Source organism: Miniopterus natalensis, chromosome 6, assembly GCF_054644295.1.
Source record: "Miniopterus natalensis isolate mMinNat1 chromosome 6, mMinNat1.hap1, whole genome shotgun sequence".
Classification (NCBI taxonomy): Eukaryota; Metazoa; Chordata; class Mammalia; order Chiroptera; family Miniopteridae; genus Miniopterus; species Miniopterus natalensis.
Genome location: NC_142086.1, coordinates 71,059,156 through 71,071,720, shown reverse-complemented (window position 1 = coordinate 71,071,720; position 12,565 = coordinate 71,059,156). Strand labels below are relative to the sequence as shown.

The following is a 12,565-nucleotide window of genomic DNA, read 5'->3' as shown; positions in this document are numbered from 1 at the left end:
CATAAGAGACATAATGCTTATAACCATTTTCCAAATGCAGTAACAAATTTTGATAGCATCGTCAATGATAAAGCTCAGGGCCAAATATTAAATTCTACAAAGTTAATGGGTTCCATTTGCCATTGGCTGATTCAGGAAGACAAGTTGCAAATCTAATAAAGTCATGATGACCCTAAAACAAATTAGCTTTGTACCTCACCATTTTCAGAATCGAACTAACAGGCAAGAAAAGATAATGCACTCTTTTTGGTTAAATAATAATGGGTAACACTTATCCAGAACTCACTATACGCAAAGCAGTGTTCTCAGCACTTTATACGTGTATTCATTCATTTAATGCTCACAACAGTTCTGTGAGGCAGGTATTAGTATACCCTTTATTTCACAAGTGACGAATACAGACCCAGAGATTGTATCCATGGTCACATGGCGGCACTAACACTGTTTACTGTCACTGGCCCTTGAAGCCAACTCTTCCATGTGGGTGGGTGGGAGAAATGGGACTAGTCTTAAGCAACGGAGTGGGGAACACTATTCCCTTCAATCTATAGAATTTGAAAAATCAGATAATTTGTTATCTTTGTATTCTTAGGGCTGGAGAAGGTGGTTTAGAGGCAATGTATCAGTCAAGGTCCAAACAAACCATTCTAGTATTTAAAACAAAGAGAATTAAGTTAAATACCAGGAATTGAGTACGCAGGAAGAGCTAAGAACCCCTAGGAGACGGGGAAGCAGCCTGGAGGTTAGCAACAGTGGGAAGGGGGAAGCGCTGGGGAGGCTGGTGCTGTGGTTACCCACGGCAGGCCTCCCCTCTCCCGCTGCTGAGCCCCGGAGGAATCCTGAGAAATGCACGGCCTAGGGATCAGCGGCCCTGTGATACAGGGCAGACAGAGCTGCATAGGTTGAAAAATGGATCTAAAAACAAAAACGCCCAAGACTGGCCCAAGTACTCACAGTATAAATGCAAAAATTCTGTCTTCCAGTAGCTGGAGCATATGGCCCTTGGGAAGCAAATCGCTGGCTAAATAAAGGCTTGCTCTCTAAATTCCTGGTCACTATACCAAAGAGGATGTCCTCTTTTTGCTTGAAAAAAGGATACGTAGATAAAATGCCTCATTCTGCAGGTGGCAAAACCATGGAATTTTTGCTCAAGAGAACAGTACATGTTAAAAGTATAAACAGATTCATAAACGTAGGTAAGTCAGTTGCATACAAACGCACGCAGCACCTACCACGTGCCAGCCAGCGCCCGGGCAGGGTTCCCGCACCGTGTGGCCCTGGCGTGGTGGGGCCCTGCGAGCTCTTCGTGGGGCGCGCCCACCTCCAGCAGCTCGCTTGGACCCAGCTAGCCCCCCACGCGCACGATGAGGCCTCCCGCGGGGCGATGAACGCGAACGGAGTGGGCCCGGCCTCGCGGGCGGCAGGGAATGGGGACAGAGAGGGCGCGCTGGCGGCCGGGCTCGCCTCAGGAGTTTCTAGAGCAGCACAGGCAGGCGGCAGGCACGGCGCAGGGGGGATGCAACCTGCGTGGGGGGGGCCTTCGGGGAGCCCCCGAAGTAGTCCAGAGGGAGCCAGTGCACAGAACGACGGAGAACCTCTGTTTTACAGAAGCTGATTTCTGGAGACTCTGGGGTTAAGGCATGTCATAACCACCTGAAATATGTGGTGGAAAATGAGAACCGCCGCAGGTGGGGGCGGGGTTAAGGGCATTTCGAAAACGGAGACAGATGACTTCTGCCTGGGGAAGGTGGACTTGGGCATGCACGGTGTAAGATTCTGGAAAGGAGGGGACTTTGAAGTTGCGTCTTGTACGGCTTTGACCTATAAAGATAGGCAGGGAAGGGGCAACGCCTCAAAAGCAGGGGCTTGGTAGCTGTGTCAGGTGATCCTTCACTGAAGCAAAGGGTGCAGGAAGGAGGGGAGTGGAAAGTAAAGATGAAAAGGAAGTAATTATACCCAAAAGGCCCGTTTAAAATTCATAGTTGGATAACCCTACCATGAAAATCGTTAAGGGAAATTTTGGACATTTGGGCTATAGTCACAATCTCTCTCTTTCCCTCCCTCCCTCCCTCCCTCCCTCCCTCCCTCCCTCCCTCTTCCTTCCTTCCTTCCTTCCTTCCTTCCTTCCTTCCTTCCTTCCTTCCTTCCTTCCTTCCTCCCTCCCTCCCTCCCTCCCTCCCTCCCTCTTCCTTCCTTCCTTCCTTCCTTCCTTCCTTCCTTCCTTCCTTCCTTCCTTCCTTCCTTCCTTCCTTCCTTCCTTCCTCCCTCCCTCCCTCCCTCCCTCCCTCCCTCCCTCTTCCTTCCTTCCTTCCTTCCTTCCTTCCTTCCTTCCTTCCTTCCTTCCTTCCTTCCTTCCTTCCTTCCTTCCTCCCTCCCTCCCTCCCTCCCTCCCTTCCCTCCTTCCTCCCTCCCTCCCTCCCTCCCTTTTAGCTTTGACTAGAAATAATTTTTTAAGCTTTATTTTTATTGTTGACACTATTACAGATGTCCCCATTTCCCCTCCCCCCTTTGCCACTTCCACCCAGCCCCCACCCCTCCCCCCGGCCATCACCACACTGTCGTCTGCGTCTATGGATTATGCATATATTCACAATCTTTTAAGGCAAGTGTCTTGGAAGACAGTTACTCCATGCCATTTAATGTTAAAAGTAGGCTGCTGGGTGGCCCAGAGCCCTGCCTCGGGCCTAAGGGCTGGCTCAGAGTCACTGCTGTCCTGTAACTATAAAGTCATGGGCAAGATGCTCAGCAAGAACAGGCACCTCACACTCCATCTAGGTTCACAGAGAACATTCAGAAGACGGTATTAACGATCAATTTTTCCTTGTAATGAAAAGGAGGAAAATAATACATTACTAGTTTCAAGTTTAAATAATGGAGCGTAAAAATGTTTCACCTTACAAAATTATTTCATCTTATTGAATAATTTCATGCTATATGATTTTTCTACCAATGCAAGCATTTGGCTGGTACATCAGCCTACTGATAAATACATTCTAATTTCAACAATCTGATCATTTAAAAAGCATGAGTGAGAAAAAAATTCATTCAACTGGAATTCTAATTTCAGATCTTCCTGGCCTCGCTAAATATGTATATGGTTTGGTTTTCATATCTGCAGAAATAAAAAGGAAGTTTGCCATGAGAAGTAAACTAATAAATTGTTTCAAAGCAACATAAAAGGCTAACTAATAAATAATATTGTATATTCCTTTTTGTGTTTCAGAACCTAATATATCCTTATTTCCCCAAGCATATACCTTTAGAATATTGATGAGCATTAGATTAGATGGCTTAGGTCATGTATAAAGAATGTAATATAATAAAGGAGGAAAATTTATTTTTTGTATGCAGAAGTGCATACAAAAATAGTTAGCCTGACACATTATTACCTAAACCATTATTAATGGGTTACCAAAAGTGGCCACAAAGTGACAGAAATATGAGCTTTATTTCCTCAGAAAAAATTCATATTCATGGTCTAGAATAGAGTTCAGCTCAAGTCTCAGACATTTTGCTTGTAATTGGCCTCCTAATGCATCAGAAGTCGGAGAGAAGACAAGCGCCTCCTCCACAGGGGTCCCTCGGGCCCAGCCCCAGTCAGTGAGCCAGTGACCGTCCTAGCTAGACTCTGATCCGCAGGCCTTGGCTGGATTCCAGTTTCAGGGCTGCCATCCCTTTGCTTCGTGATTCGGGTGTTTTAACATCTTCTCAGCTGGAGAAAAGGGCAGCAATAACTTCAACTCACCTCACAGGAAGGTAGTTAAGGAGACAACCAGGCAATGCGTGCGGCCGCGTTGTGAAAAGCTGACAGTCCAAATACAAATGTCGACATTATTTTCATAGGAGCCTGAAGGTTCTCAACCTTCTGTTTCTACCTTCAAGCGTGGGACAAAGAGTTCTAGTTCCTTTTGTGCCTAATTTGAACAAAAGACACAAACCATCTCCCTTAGACTTTTCTCTAGTTCAAGCAGTTGGCTTCAAGAAGCCTTTGGTCAGCAAGCTGCCAACTCGTAAGGTTGAAAAGAAGTCCAAACTCCACTCCTAGCCAGGGGTGTGGAGATGGAAAGAACAGGGAACATTCTGAAACGTTCCTGGCCTCCAAGGGGAAAGGCAGCGGGACTGCAGGGGTGACCGTGACGGACAACCTGCGGCAGGCCCCTGCGGAGAGCCAGGTTTGGCTTCGAATGGAGCAACAGCAGGGGTGGTTTGACTCTACTCAAAGCTAACCTAGGAGACAGTCTCAGCTGCTGACGTAGAAATGACACAGGTTTTGCCCCAAACATAAGAGATGTCATGTGAAGGGTCCTCCCACCTCAGGGACTCGTCTCCACGCAGTTTCCTCTGCCTGGAACCTTCTTCACCTTGGCCTTTCTCGAGGAGCGCTTTCTCAGGGAGGCCTTTCCAGCTGACACCCCGTCTCAGCCCTGCCCAAATCATATCCAGTGTAAAAACTGAGGACGCTGCAATTCCCCTTTATCATTGATCATTGTTTGGAATTAGTACGGCATTAACATGACTGATTAGGGTCTGCTGTTCTCTCTCCCCTCCCCTAACGAGCCCCCTGAGGACAGGGAACCCTTTGATTTCGTAGTAATCCCAGAAGAGGGCAGAATGCTCAGAGTGGGCCCTCGTTCAATATTTACTCAATGAGTGAGGAAAGAGACACGATCTACTAGGTAGGCACATTTATGCAAATACATGCTATTCACAATAAAACTCTTCATTTACTGTTGCTCGGGAAGGACATATTGCAAATGAAAGGGAACCATAAAATGAGAAGTCTAATAAATCAATTTTAACACCAAGTTAGTAGGAAGGGAAGACCCTGCACGCCCCGAATGAGGGGATCTTAAGGGCTGGGGCGTTTGTTTATAAGGTCCCGCCGGCCTGTGCTCAGACATTCTGAAGGAGGGACTTTGCAAAGGGCAGAGTTATTGCTTCCCAGGCTTGAAGGCACCAGTTCACCGTCAGGGGACTTCAGAGAGAAATTCCCTCTGGACCAGGTGTCATGTGACAGAACAGAAGGCTGCATGTTGGGACCACCCAGTCTTTCTCAAGCTATCAGACAGGCTCCCAGAAACACAGGTAGAACAGCAGCCAGTTTTGTTCCATTCTATTTACTTTCTTCTGTTCTAAAAAGTTGAAAAATATAGCTAATTGGGCATTCATTCATGTGAGTGTAAAGAAGTGAGGAAGATAAAATTTTCAAAAAATATTCAAGCACCACAGCAAGATAAAGCAGTTAATGTTTCTGATTTTTATCGAGCTATACTCCAAGACGCCACGCTTTTGGATAAAATTCAGTCCCCTCTCCCATCTGTTTTTCTCTTGCACACAGGTATTTAAGCACTATTTGGTGCAATTTTAAAAAATAAATAAATAAGGTTTCTTCTTATTTTTACATTGCGATCTTCTTTATCTTTCAATTATTCTATGGGACATATAATTAAATTCCATCTTCCTCACTAAATAGCTTGAATTTATGACTTTCTGGGAGTTAAGTGTACCCCATTCGTGCATGAAACAAATATAAAGAATAACAATGCTGAGTAATGAAGAGCATTTCTTTTCTGGGGCTTTTAAAACTATAAGGTTTCTCATCCTTCCTTCAAAAGATTGCACACAATAAGTTACACTGCAAATAAAAATGAATTAAGTGATACTGAGAAATCAGAGAAGAAATAAAGAGGCCCCGGTTTCTGTAGCGGGTCTTTAATGGATGATGCTTTGGGGCTATCAATTTGGAAAGAGAAAAATCAAATAAAAATCCATTGCATGCTGACTTTGAAGACTTCACCTTTTCCCCTGTTTTCATATAACTCTGACAAGGTTTTATTTTCTATAAGATCTATGTTGTTCTGTGTCCTAATATTCTACAAACAAACTAATCCTTAAAGACAGACAGAAATGAAACAATTTAAATGCTGTTTAGTAATTTCAAAAGAGCAATAAGTAGGGCACAGTCTTCTACATTATCATCAACCAGGCAGCCCCCCCTTTATTTTCCCATTGTTCCTACTACTATGAGCAGAAATCCTAAAGGCTCAGATAATAAAAACCCAAAGAAGTCTTTATAGATTTTCAACTTTATACTCAGAGCCCATCTCAGGCTATGAACGGCTTCTATCCTTGAGATTGTTTGAAAAAACTCATTAACTTTATTTTTCCTTTGGGAAAGTAAGAACAAGCCGGGACCAGAGAGGAACATGCCCTTGGTGTCCCTCTGTGGAATCTCGCCTCCACTCCATTGAGGAGCAGCTGGGAGTGGAAACCTGGGTTTGCCCCAGGTTGGGGAGAGAAAAGTCGTTTTTTTCTCTGTAATGGTAAGCATCTAGCAGAGATCTTTGAACAGAAAAATGTTTAGTGTAAATTTGGCAGAAAAATGGGTGAATGAAACAATAACACAATTTTCACTGTTCTAAAATGAATCATCTTACTACAGTGTGAAGCCCTTGTTGACCGGGCTTTCCACAATGAACCTCAAGCCTCCCACAGAGACACAGGCCTTGGCCAGAGAAATGTTAGGGCTTGGGGGGCCTAGAAAGGACCTGTGCGCACAGGCTGAGCTTCAGGTGAAGCATCTCCTCCGAGACGCTCAGGGGAGTCTCTGTGAGGAGATGGGACTGTTTTGGAGCGTGAGGCAAAGTGAGGTTCCCAGCAGCAGAAATATTTGAAATGTTTGCACTTAGACGAGGCAACCGCCTAAAGCAAACCACCACCCCAGCCTTAGCCGTGAGGCTGCTAGAGAGACCCAGTGCGACTTACTCTAAAAGAAGCCTTTGCTTTCACCCGACCGACCTATGGTTGCATCTTGGGTCTATTTTTTTTTTTTTTACTGTTTTCTCTCCGCGACTGTGGAATGTCCGGTTTGGTTTCTCCGCAGGGGTCCTAGCACGTAAGGGGGTGGGGGATGAATAAACGCCAGTCCCACGGAGAGGGCTGCGGGTTTCGGCCCCGGCTCTGCCGGGCAGCTCAGGGGCCGCCTGAGGCCACCGCCCCGCGCCCGCGCCCCGGGGCCGCGGGGACCGCCCTGCCCCCTTGGGCACTAGGGGCCCCCCGGGAATGGAGACGTCCGGAGAGGTGCTCTGCCCCGCGTGCTCACTGGCGGCACAGACTCTCCTTTTCAAGGCAAACTTCGCAAATAAGAATAACCTTGAAAAAGACCCTTTAGACGCAGATCAGTGTTCAGGAACGTGGCCAACCACTCCCGGCTCCCCTCTGGCATTTCACGGAGGTGTTACTTAGACGGGAATAGAGGCCTCCTGCTGCCCCAAACCCCAATCCCTGCCCGGTGCCTCCGGCGCGGGTGGGGGTGGGGTTGTCGGAGGAGCCACCGGGGAAATATGCGCCCCCTCTCCTCTCCTTGGGCAACTCGGGTCACCTTGGCAGAGGGCCCCCTGCCCCCCCCCCCCCGGTACTTCCTTGGTGCCTGTGACCTGAGCCTCTCCGGGGAATTCTTTGATCAGTTCAGGAGGTCTCCTGGGGGTGCCGACTTCCCAGCCCCTAGGATCTGCCTGAAAGCAGAACCGTCCAGAGGTCCCCCACTCCCCGCCCCCCCCCCCAAGCTCTGGGACGGTGGCGGGGCTGCGCTCGTCATTAATGGCCATCATCCATTTTTAATCAGAAAGATCACAAAAAGGATGGGTAAGCGAATCCCAGTCGCAAGTCAATTTAAATAACATTCCTGGGGAAATCCAATCACTTAAAACTGAGACACCCACGCGAGCGAGCCCCCGCCCGCCCGAGGGGAAGAGCGCGGCGGCTGAATTAAGCGAGGTCTGGGCGCTCCCGGCGGCGCGCGGGCTGTTAACCCTGCGGGCCCCGGAGGGCGGCGGGCGAGGCGGGGGCGGCGGCCCCGCGCGGGCGGCCTCTGCCATCTTGGGCGGCTCCGGACGCCCCGCGCCGGGCCGGGCGGCGGGGCGCGCGGGTGTAAGGTCAGCGGCTCGGGAGGCTGCCCGGCGCGCCCGGGGCTCCTCCTCCCGCCCAGCGCGGCCAAGCGGGACGCTCCGGCCGCAGGGAGCGGAGGCGCGGGGAGCGGCGCGCGGGACCCGAGCGCAGCGCCCGCGGAGAGGCCGACGGATACGCCGACCGACGGATCCCCGGCCCCTTCCCGGACGTCAGCGGCGGTCTGCGCCGGCCATGTGGGGGACTGGGGTCCCGGCCGAGGGCCTGCCGGCCGCGCCGCCGCCGCCGCTGCCGCTGCTGCTGCTGGCGCTGGCGCTGGTGGCGCCCTCGCGGGGCGGCGGGGGTTGCGCGGAGCTGGCCTGCGGCGAGCGGGAGCGCTGCTGCGACGCGGCCAACGCCACGGCGGTGCGCTGCTGCAAGCTGCCGCTGCACGCCTTCCTCGACAACGTGGGCTGGTTCGTGCGCAAGCTCTCGGGGCTGCTCATCCTGCTCGTGCTCTTCGCCATCGGCTACTTTCTGCAGCGCATCATCTGCCCCAGCCCCCGCCGGTACCCGCGCGGGCAGGCGCGGCCCGGGCAGGCGCGGCCGGGGCCGCCGGGGGGCGCCGGGCCGCCCGGAGCCGCGGGGCCGCCCGACGACGACGACTCGCCGGCGCTGCTGCGGGACGAGGCGGCCGCCGGCTCCCAGGACTCGCTGCTGGACAGCGGCGGCGGCCGGGGCCGCGGCGGCGGCCGGTTCTCGGTGCCCTCCTGCGCCTCCGAGCACGAGCTGCGGTTAGTCTCGCCGGCCTTCCTGCAGCTGCCCAGCTACGAGGAGGTCAAGTACTTGCCCACCTATGAGGAGTCCATGCGGCTGCAGCAGCTCAGCCCCGGCGAGGTCGTGCTGCCCGTGTCGGTGCTCGGGCGCCCCGGGGAGCCCGGCGGCGGCGGGGGCCGCTTCCCGCTCATCTGAGCGGCGGCCCGCTCGGGGACGGCGCGGACGGACGGCGCCGGGGCTGCACCTCGCGCGTCGCCCCTGCCGGCCCTCCCCGTCGCCCGGGGACTGGATTGGGGCCGCGCTCTCCCCGTCGATCTTACGTTTCCCAGCGTTTCATTCGGCTCAAGGAAACGTTAGGCACGCGCGGCGGGCGGCTGCGGCGGACTAGCCCGGAGCGCGGCTTCTAAGGATGGGCCGCCCTGATTGTGCTCACCCGTAAGTGCCTGCTCCCCGAGGCAAAGAAAACACGCGAGCCCCTTAGTGCGCGGGGAGAAGGGCAGGACCGTTAGGGATGAGGGGCAGGGACGCAGTCCACTCCCCTCTCCCAGGCGGGCCGCAGCCTCCCGGACGGTGAGGGGCGCGGAGCGGCGGGGGCGAGGGGGCTGGGGACGCGGCGGGGCTGGGACCCCAGCGCTCAGGGTGCGACCGCACGCCCCCTGAAGAGGGGCCCCCACACCGCTCCGTGTCTTCCTGGTTTGGTGGGGATACCCCAGGATGAGTTGCTGTACCTGTTCAAGATACAGGAATTACGTATACCCAAGACCTTATTTGTAAGAGGGTACAGTTGGACTTTTGATTTTTCAATAACTGAGAAGATATTTATATTTGTCTTTTATTTTTATATTTTTTACCATGTATTGAACGTATCAGGAAGGTATTTCTGCAATTAATGACAAAATAATTGTCTTATCACCCTTTTTAGGCCTTAATGGCCCAGAAATTGCCCACACTCTTATTACTGCTGAATAAAATGTTGGACATTATTCATTTACAATGGGGGAAAGAGGCATGATAGAGTGAGAAAACGTGACAAAGACATGAAGGATATCTTATTTTCACTATTTGAAAGAATAAATTTTATTTTTAGTACTGTGGCATAATATATAACTTTTTATAACTATACATTACGCAGTCTAAATCTTCCTTGTATCATTTACCACAGAGTTATATGTAAAAATGATCGAGACATATATGCCATACCATGAAGCACGATGCCATGCACTTTCCCCTCCATTTTTCATTTGGGATACATTCCACAACATGATACAAAGCATTAGAACTTGGTGTGACTTGTAACTTTTGTTTAAAGCCATAACCGTGCAGTAATGTACTACAGAAGGATTCAGTCAACCTGTCTTAAGGAAAATGTCACTGTATCAGTTCCACCATTCTATGAAATGTCCTTTAAGTAACTGGTAATATAAGATATTAAGATGCATTATGTTAATGTGCATATACATTGTCTGTGTACAGTATATACCTGGTATGCCATATGATTTTTAGAGCTTATGATTCTCATGAGAGGAAAAGGAAATCAAGAGGTTCCTCTGCTAGAGGAAGGATGAGCGTTAACACTAAGATTACACACATCGACCTCACACATGTACCTAGAAGCGATGTTCTTAGGATTGAGAAAGTCTCACGATCCTGAGAAATCTTAAAATATCTGAATTGTTTTAGAAGAAAATGATTTGACTAAACTTTTAAAAGCTGGTTGCAAAGGTCTGATAGTTCTAAGAAATCTTAAAATGCCTCAACTGTAATAGAAGAGAATGGTTTACTCTAAACTTTCAGAAGCTAATGACTCTGTCCTTACTGTCATCTGAAGTGCATTAAATCAGAAAAACATTAAAATCTTTCTTTGTGCAAATTGTATCAGATGTGTGGCTATATGGTAGTGTGTTAAAATGTGAAATGTGTATCTTTGTCATTTAAAAGCAATTTTAAGCTGTGAATTGACAAAAGCATCAGGAGTTGGGACAATATCGAGAGTGGTACATGATTTAATGGAATCATATTATATTGAATAATCAAATACATTTATGTTTCTCAAACAGTGTAAATTTTAGTTACATGTCACTATCAGTACTACCCCATTCAAACTGGAAAGTTGCCATATTCTTTTAAGTGATTTATCCTTTGAGTACACTGTTTTAGACACTTCTTAAAATTCACACATATCTGAAATGTCAACATAAAGTATCCAAGTACCAGTAGAGTATATCCTGTATGTTGCTGCTACTAACATCTTGATCTTTACAACAAAATCTTGTAAAAATACACTCATTATATGGATCAAGTATATTTTCCTGATTTTTAAAATCACAAGTTTTATATTTGTTTTTTCCCCCTATACATCACACAAGCTTTTATTCACATCCCTCATTTGAATAAAAATGAGTTTGACTCCACTTTGGTCTTTTTTCCTTGCAGTTCACTGATTTATCAGACACAATTTGTTCAGACATAATTTTGTAGGAAAAAAAAAAAAATCTCAAGAATTATTTGTATTAGTGTATTACCAACATGTCTCATGGTAATACACACATATATAACATACCATGTTAATACACACAGAATGTATGTGTTCACAGTGCTAGAATACCTGGATAGAAACATTTTTAAAGCCCTAAGGCCAATATCTGGGTTTTTGGTTTTACAGATTTCACCTGGAAGTTATTTATTACATAGGACTAGTAGAAAATAGAAATGCAGAAAATAGTTATTAATGTAGAAAATAGTTATTCCCTCACGTGTGTGTGTATACACATTATACTATGAAGGATAGATAGAGTCTGTGGCTGATAATGTTTGCAAGGCTGCTTGCTACATATGTACACACCTTAACCAAACCTACCTGAGAGTGCCAGATTCTCCAGTACTAACTAAGCCTTTACTCCTGGTTTTCAATTATCAAACTAATTCAAAGCATATTTTATTTTCACTGACTTCTCATGAGAAGGGAAAAAATTGTCCTGGATATTGTAAGAATCCATATGGAATGTGAGCATGATTGATTTTCTAAATCATATATATATATATATATATATATATATATATATATATATATATATATACACACACACACACACACATATATATATACACACACACACATATGTATAGATAGATGATGATAGATGATAGATAGATAGATAGATAGATAGACAGACAGACAGACAGACAGACAGACAGACAGACAGACAGATAGATAGATAGATAGATAGATGATAGATAGATGATAGATAGATGTATATCACCAGTTGCTTAAAAGCGATTTGTTATTGGCATTCAATATCATAACCAAGGGGAAAATGTCTTCTTGAAGCCATTAATTGCCACATTCTGCAAATGTGAGTGTACTCCAACCACAGAAAATGGCATTCACTGGCAATTGTGCCAAAGGCTATGAGGTGTGCTATATAAGGATTCAATTGTAAAGGCCAAAGGGAATATTAAGGAAATGGCCTCAACAGTTTAAAAGGCAATATGCTGAGTACTTTAATGTTGTCCTATAAATGTATACAGTTTCTCTCAAGTGGAATAAAGGAAACAATTCAGAGCGGAAACTGAGATGTTATAAACATGAGTATGGTGTTCAGATTTATACAATATTCTGCATTGACTTCTGTAAAAATATCACAAATCATAATACGGATTTCCAGATTGAGAGAAATAGCCATGAGTTGTTTTATTTTGAGCAACCAGCACTAACCATCTCTCCAAAAGTGTAAGTTGCAGACAACCAGTCAGTAATAAAGTCTTGGTGAGTTTATACCTGACCTCATGGTTTTACATTTTCGTTCTCCTTTCATCCATTGGCAAAAAGGCTAATAAGTGGTAGGCAAAGGGAAGGTACTTTATCAACCAGAGAATGACAGCCACCAACTAACTGCAAAAAAAA

At 47.5% G+C, this 12,565-nt stretch overlaps 1 protein-coding gene across 1 annotated transcript; it reads left to right on the top strand.

The window, feature by feature from the left end:
* Nucleotides 1–8,139: 8,139 nt before the first annotated feature.
* Nucleotides 8,140–8,856, top strand: C6H3orf80 (chromosome 6 C3orf80 homolog). Its single transcript, XM_087817920.1, has one exon. The coding sequence runs from the start codon at nt 8,140–8,142 to the stop codon at nt 8,854–8,856; it is 717 nt and encodes a 238-aa protein (XP_087674046.1).
* Nucleotides 8,857–12,565: the final 3,709 nt, after the last annotated feature.

Excerpts from the sequence above, each read along its gene's own strand:
- C6H3orf80 (XM_087817920.1), top strand. The coding sequence starts at position 8,140 with ATGTGGGGGACTGGGGTCCCGGCCGAGGGCCTGCCGGCCGCGCCGCCG.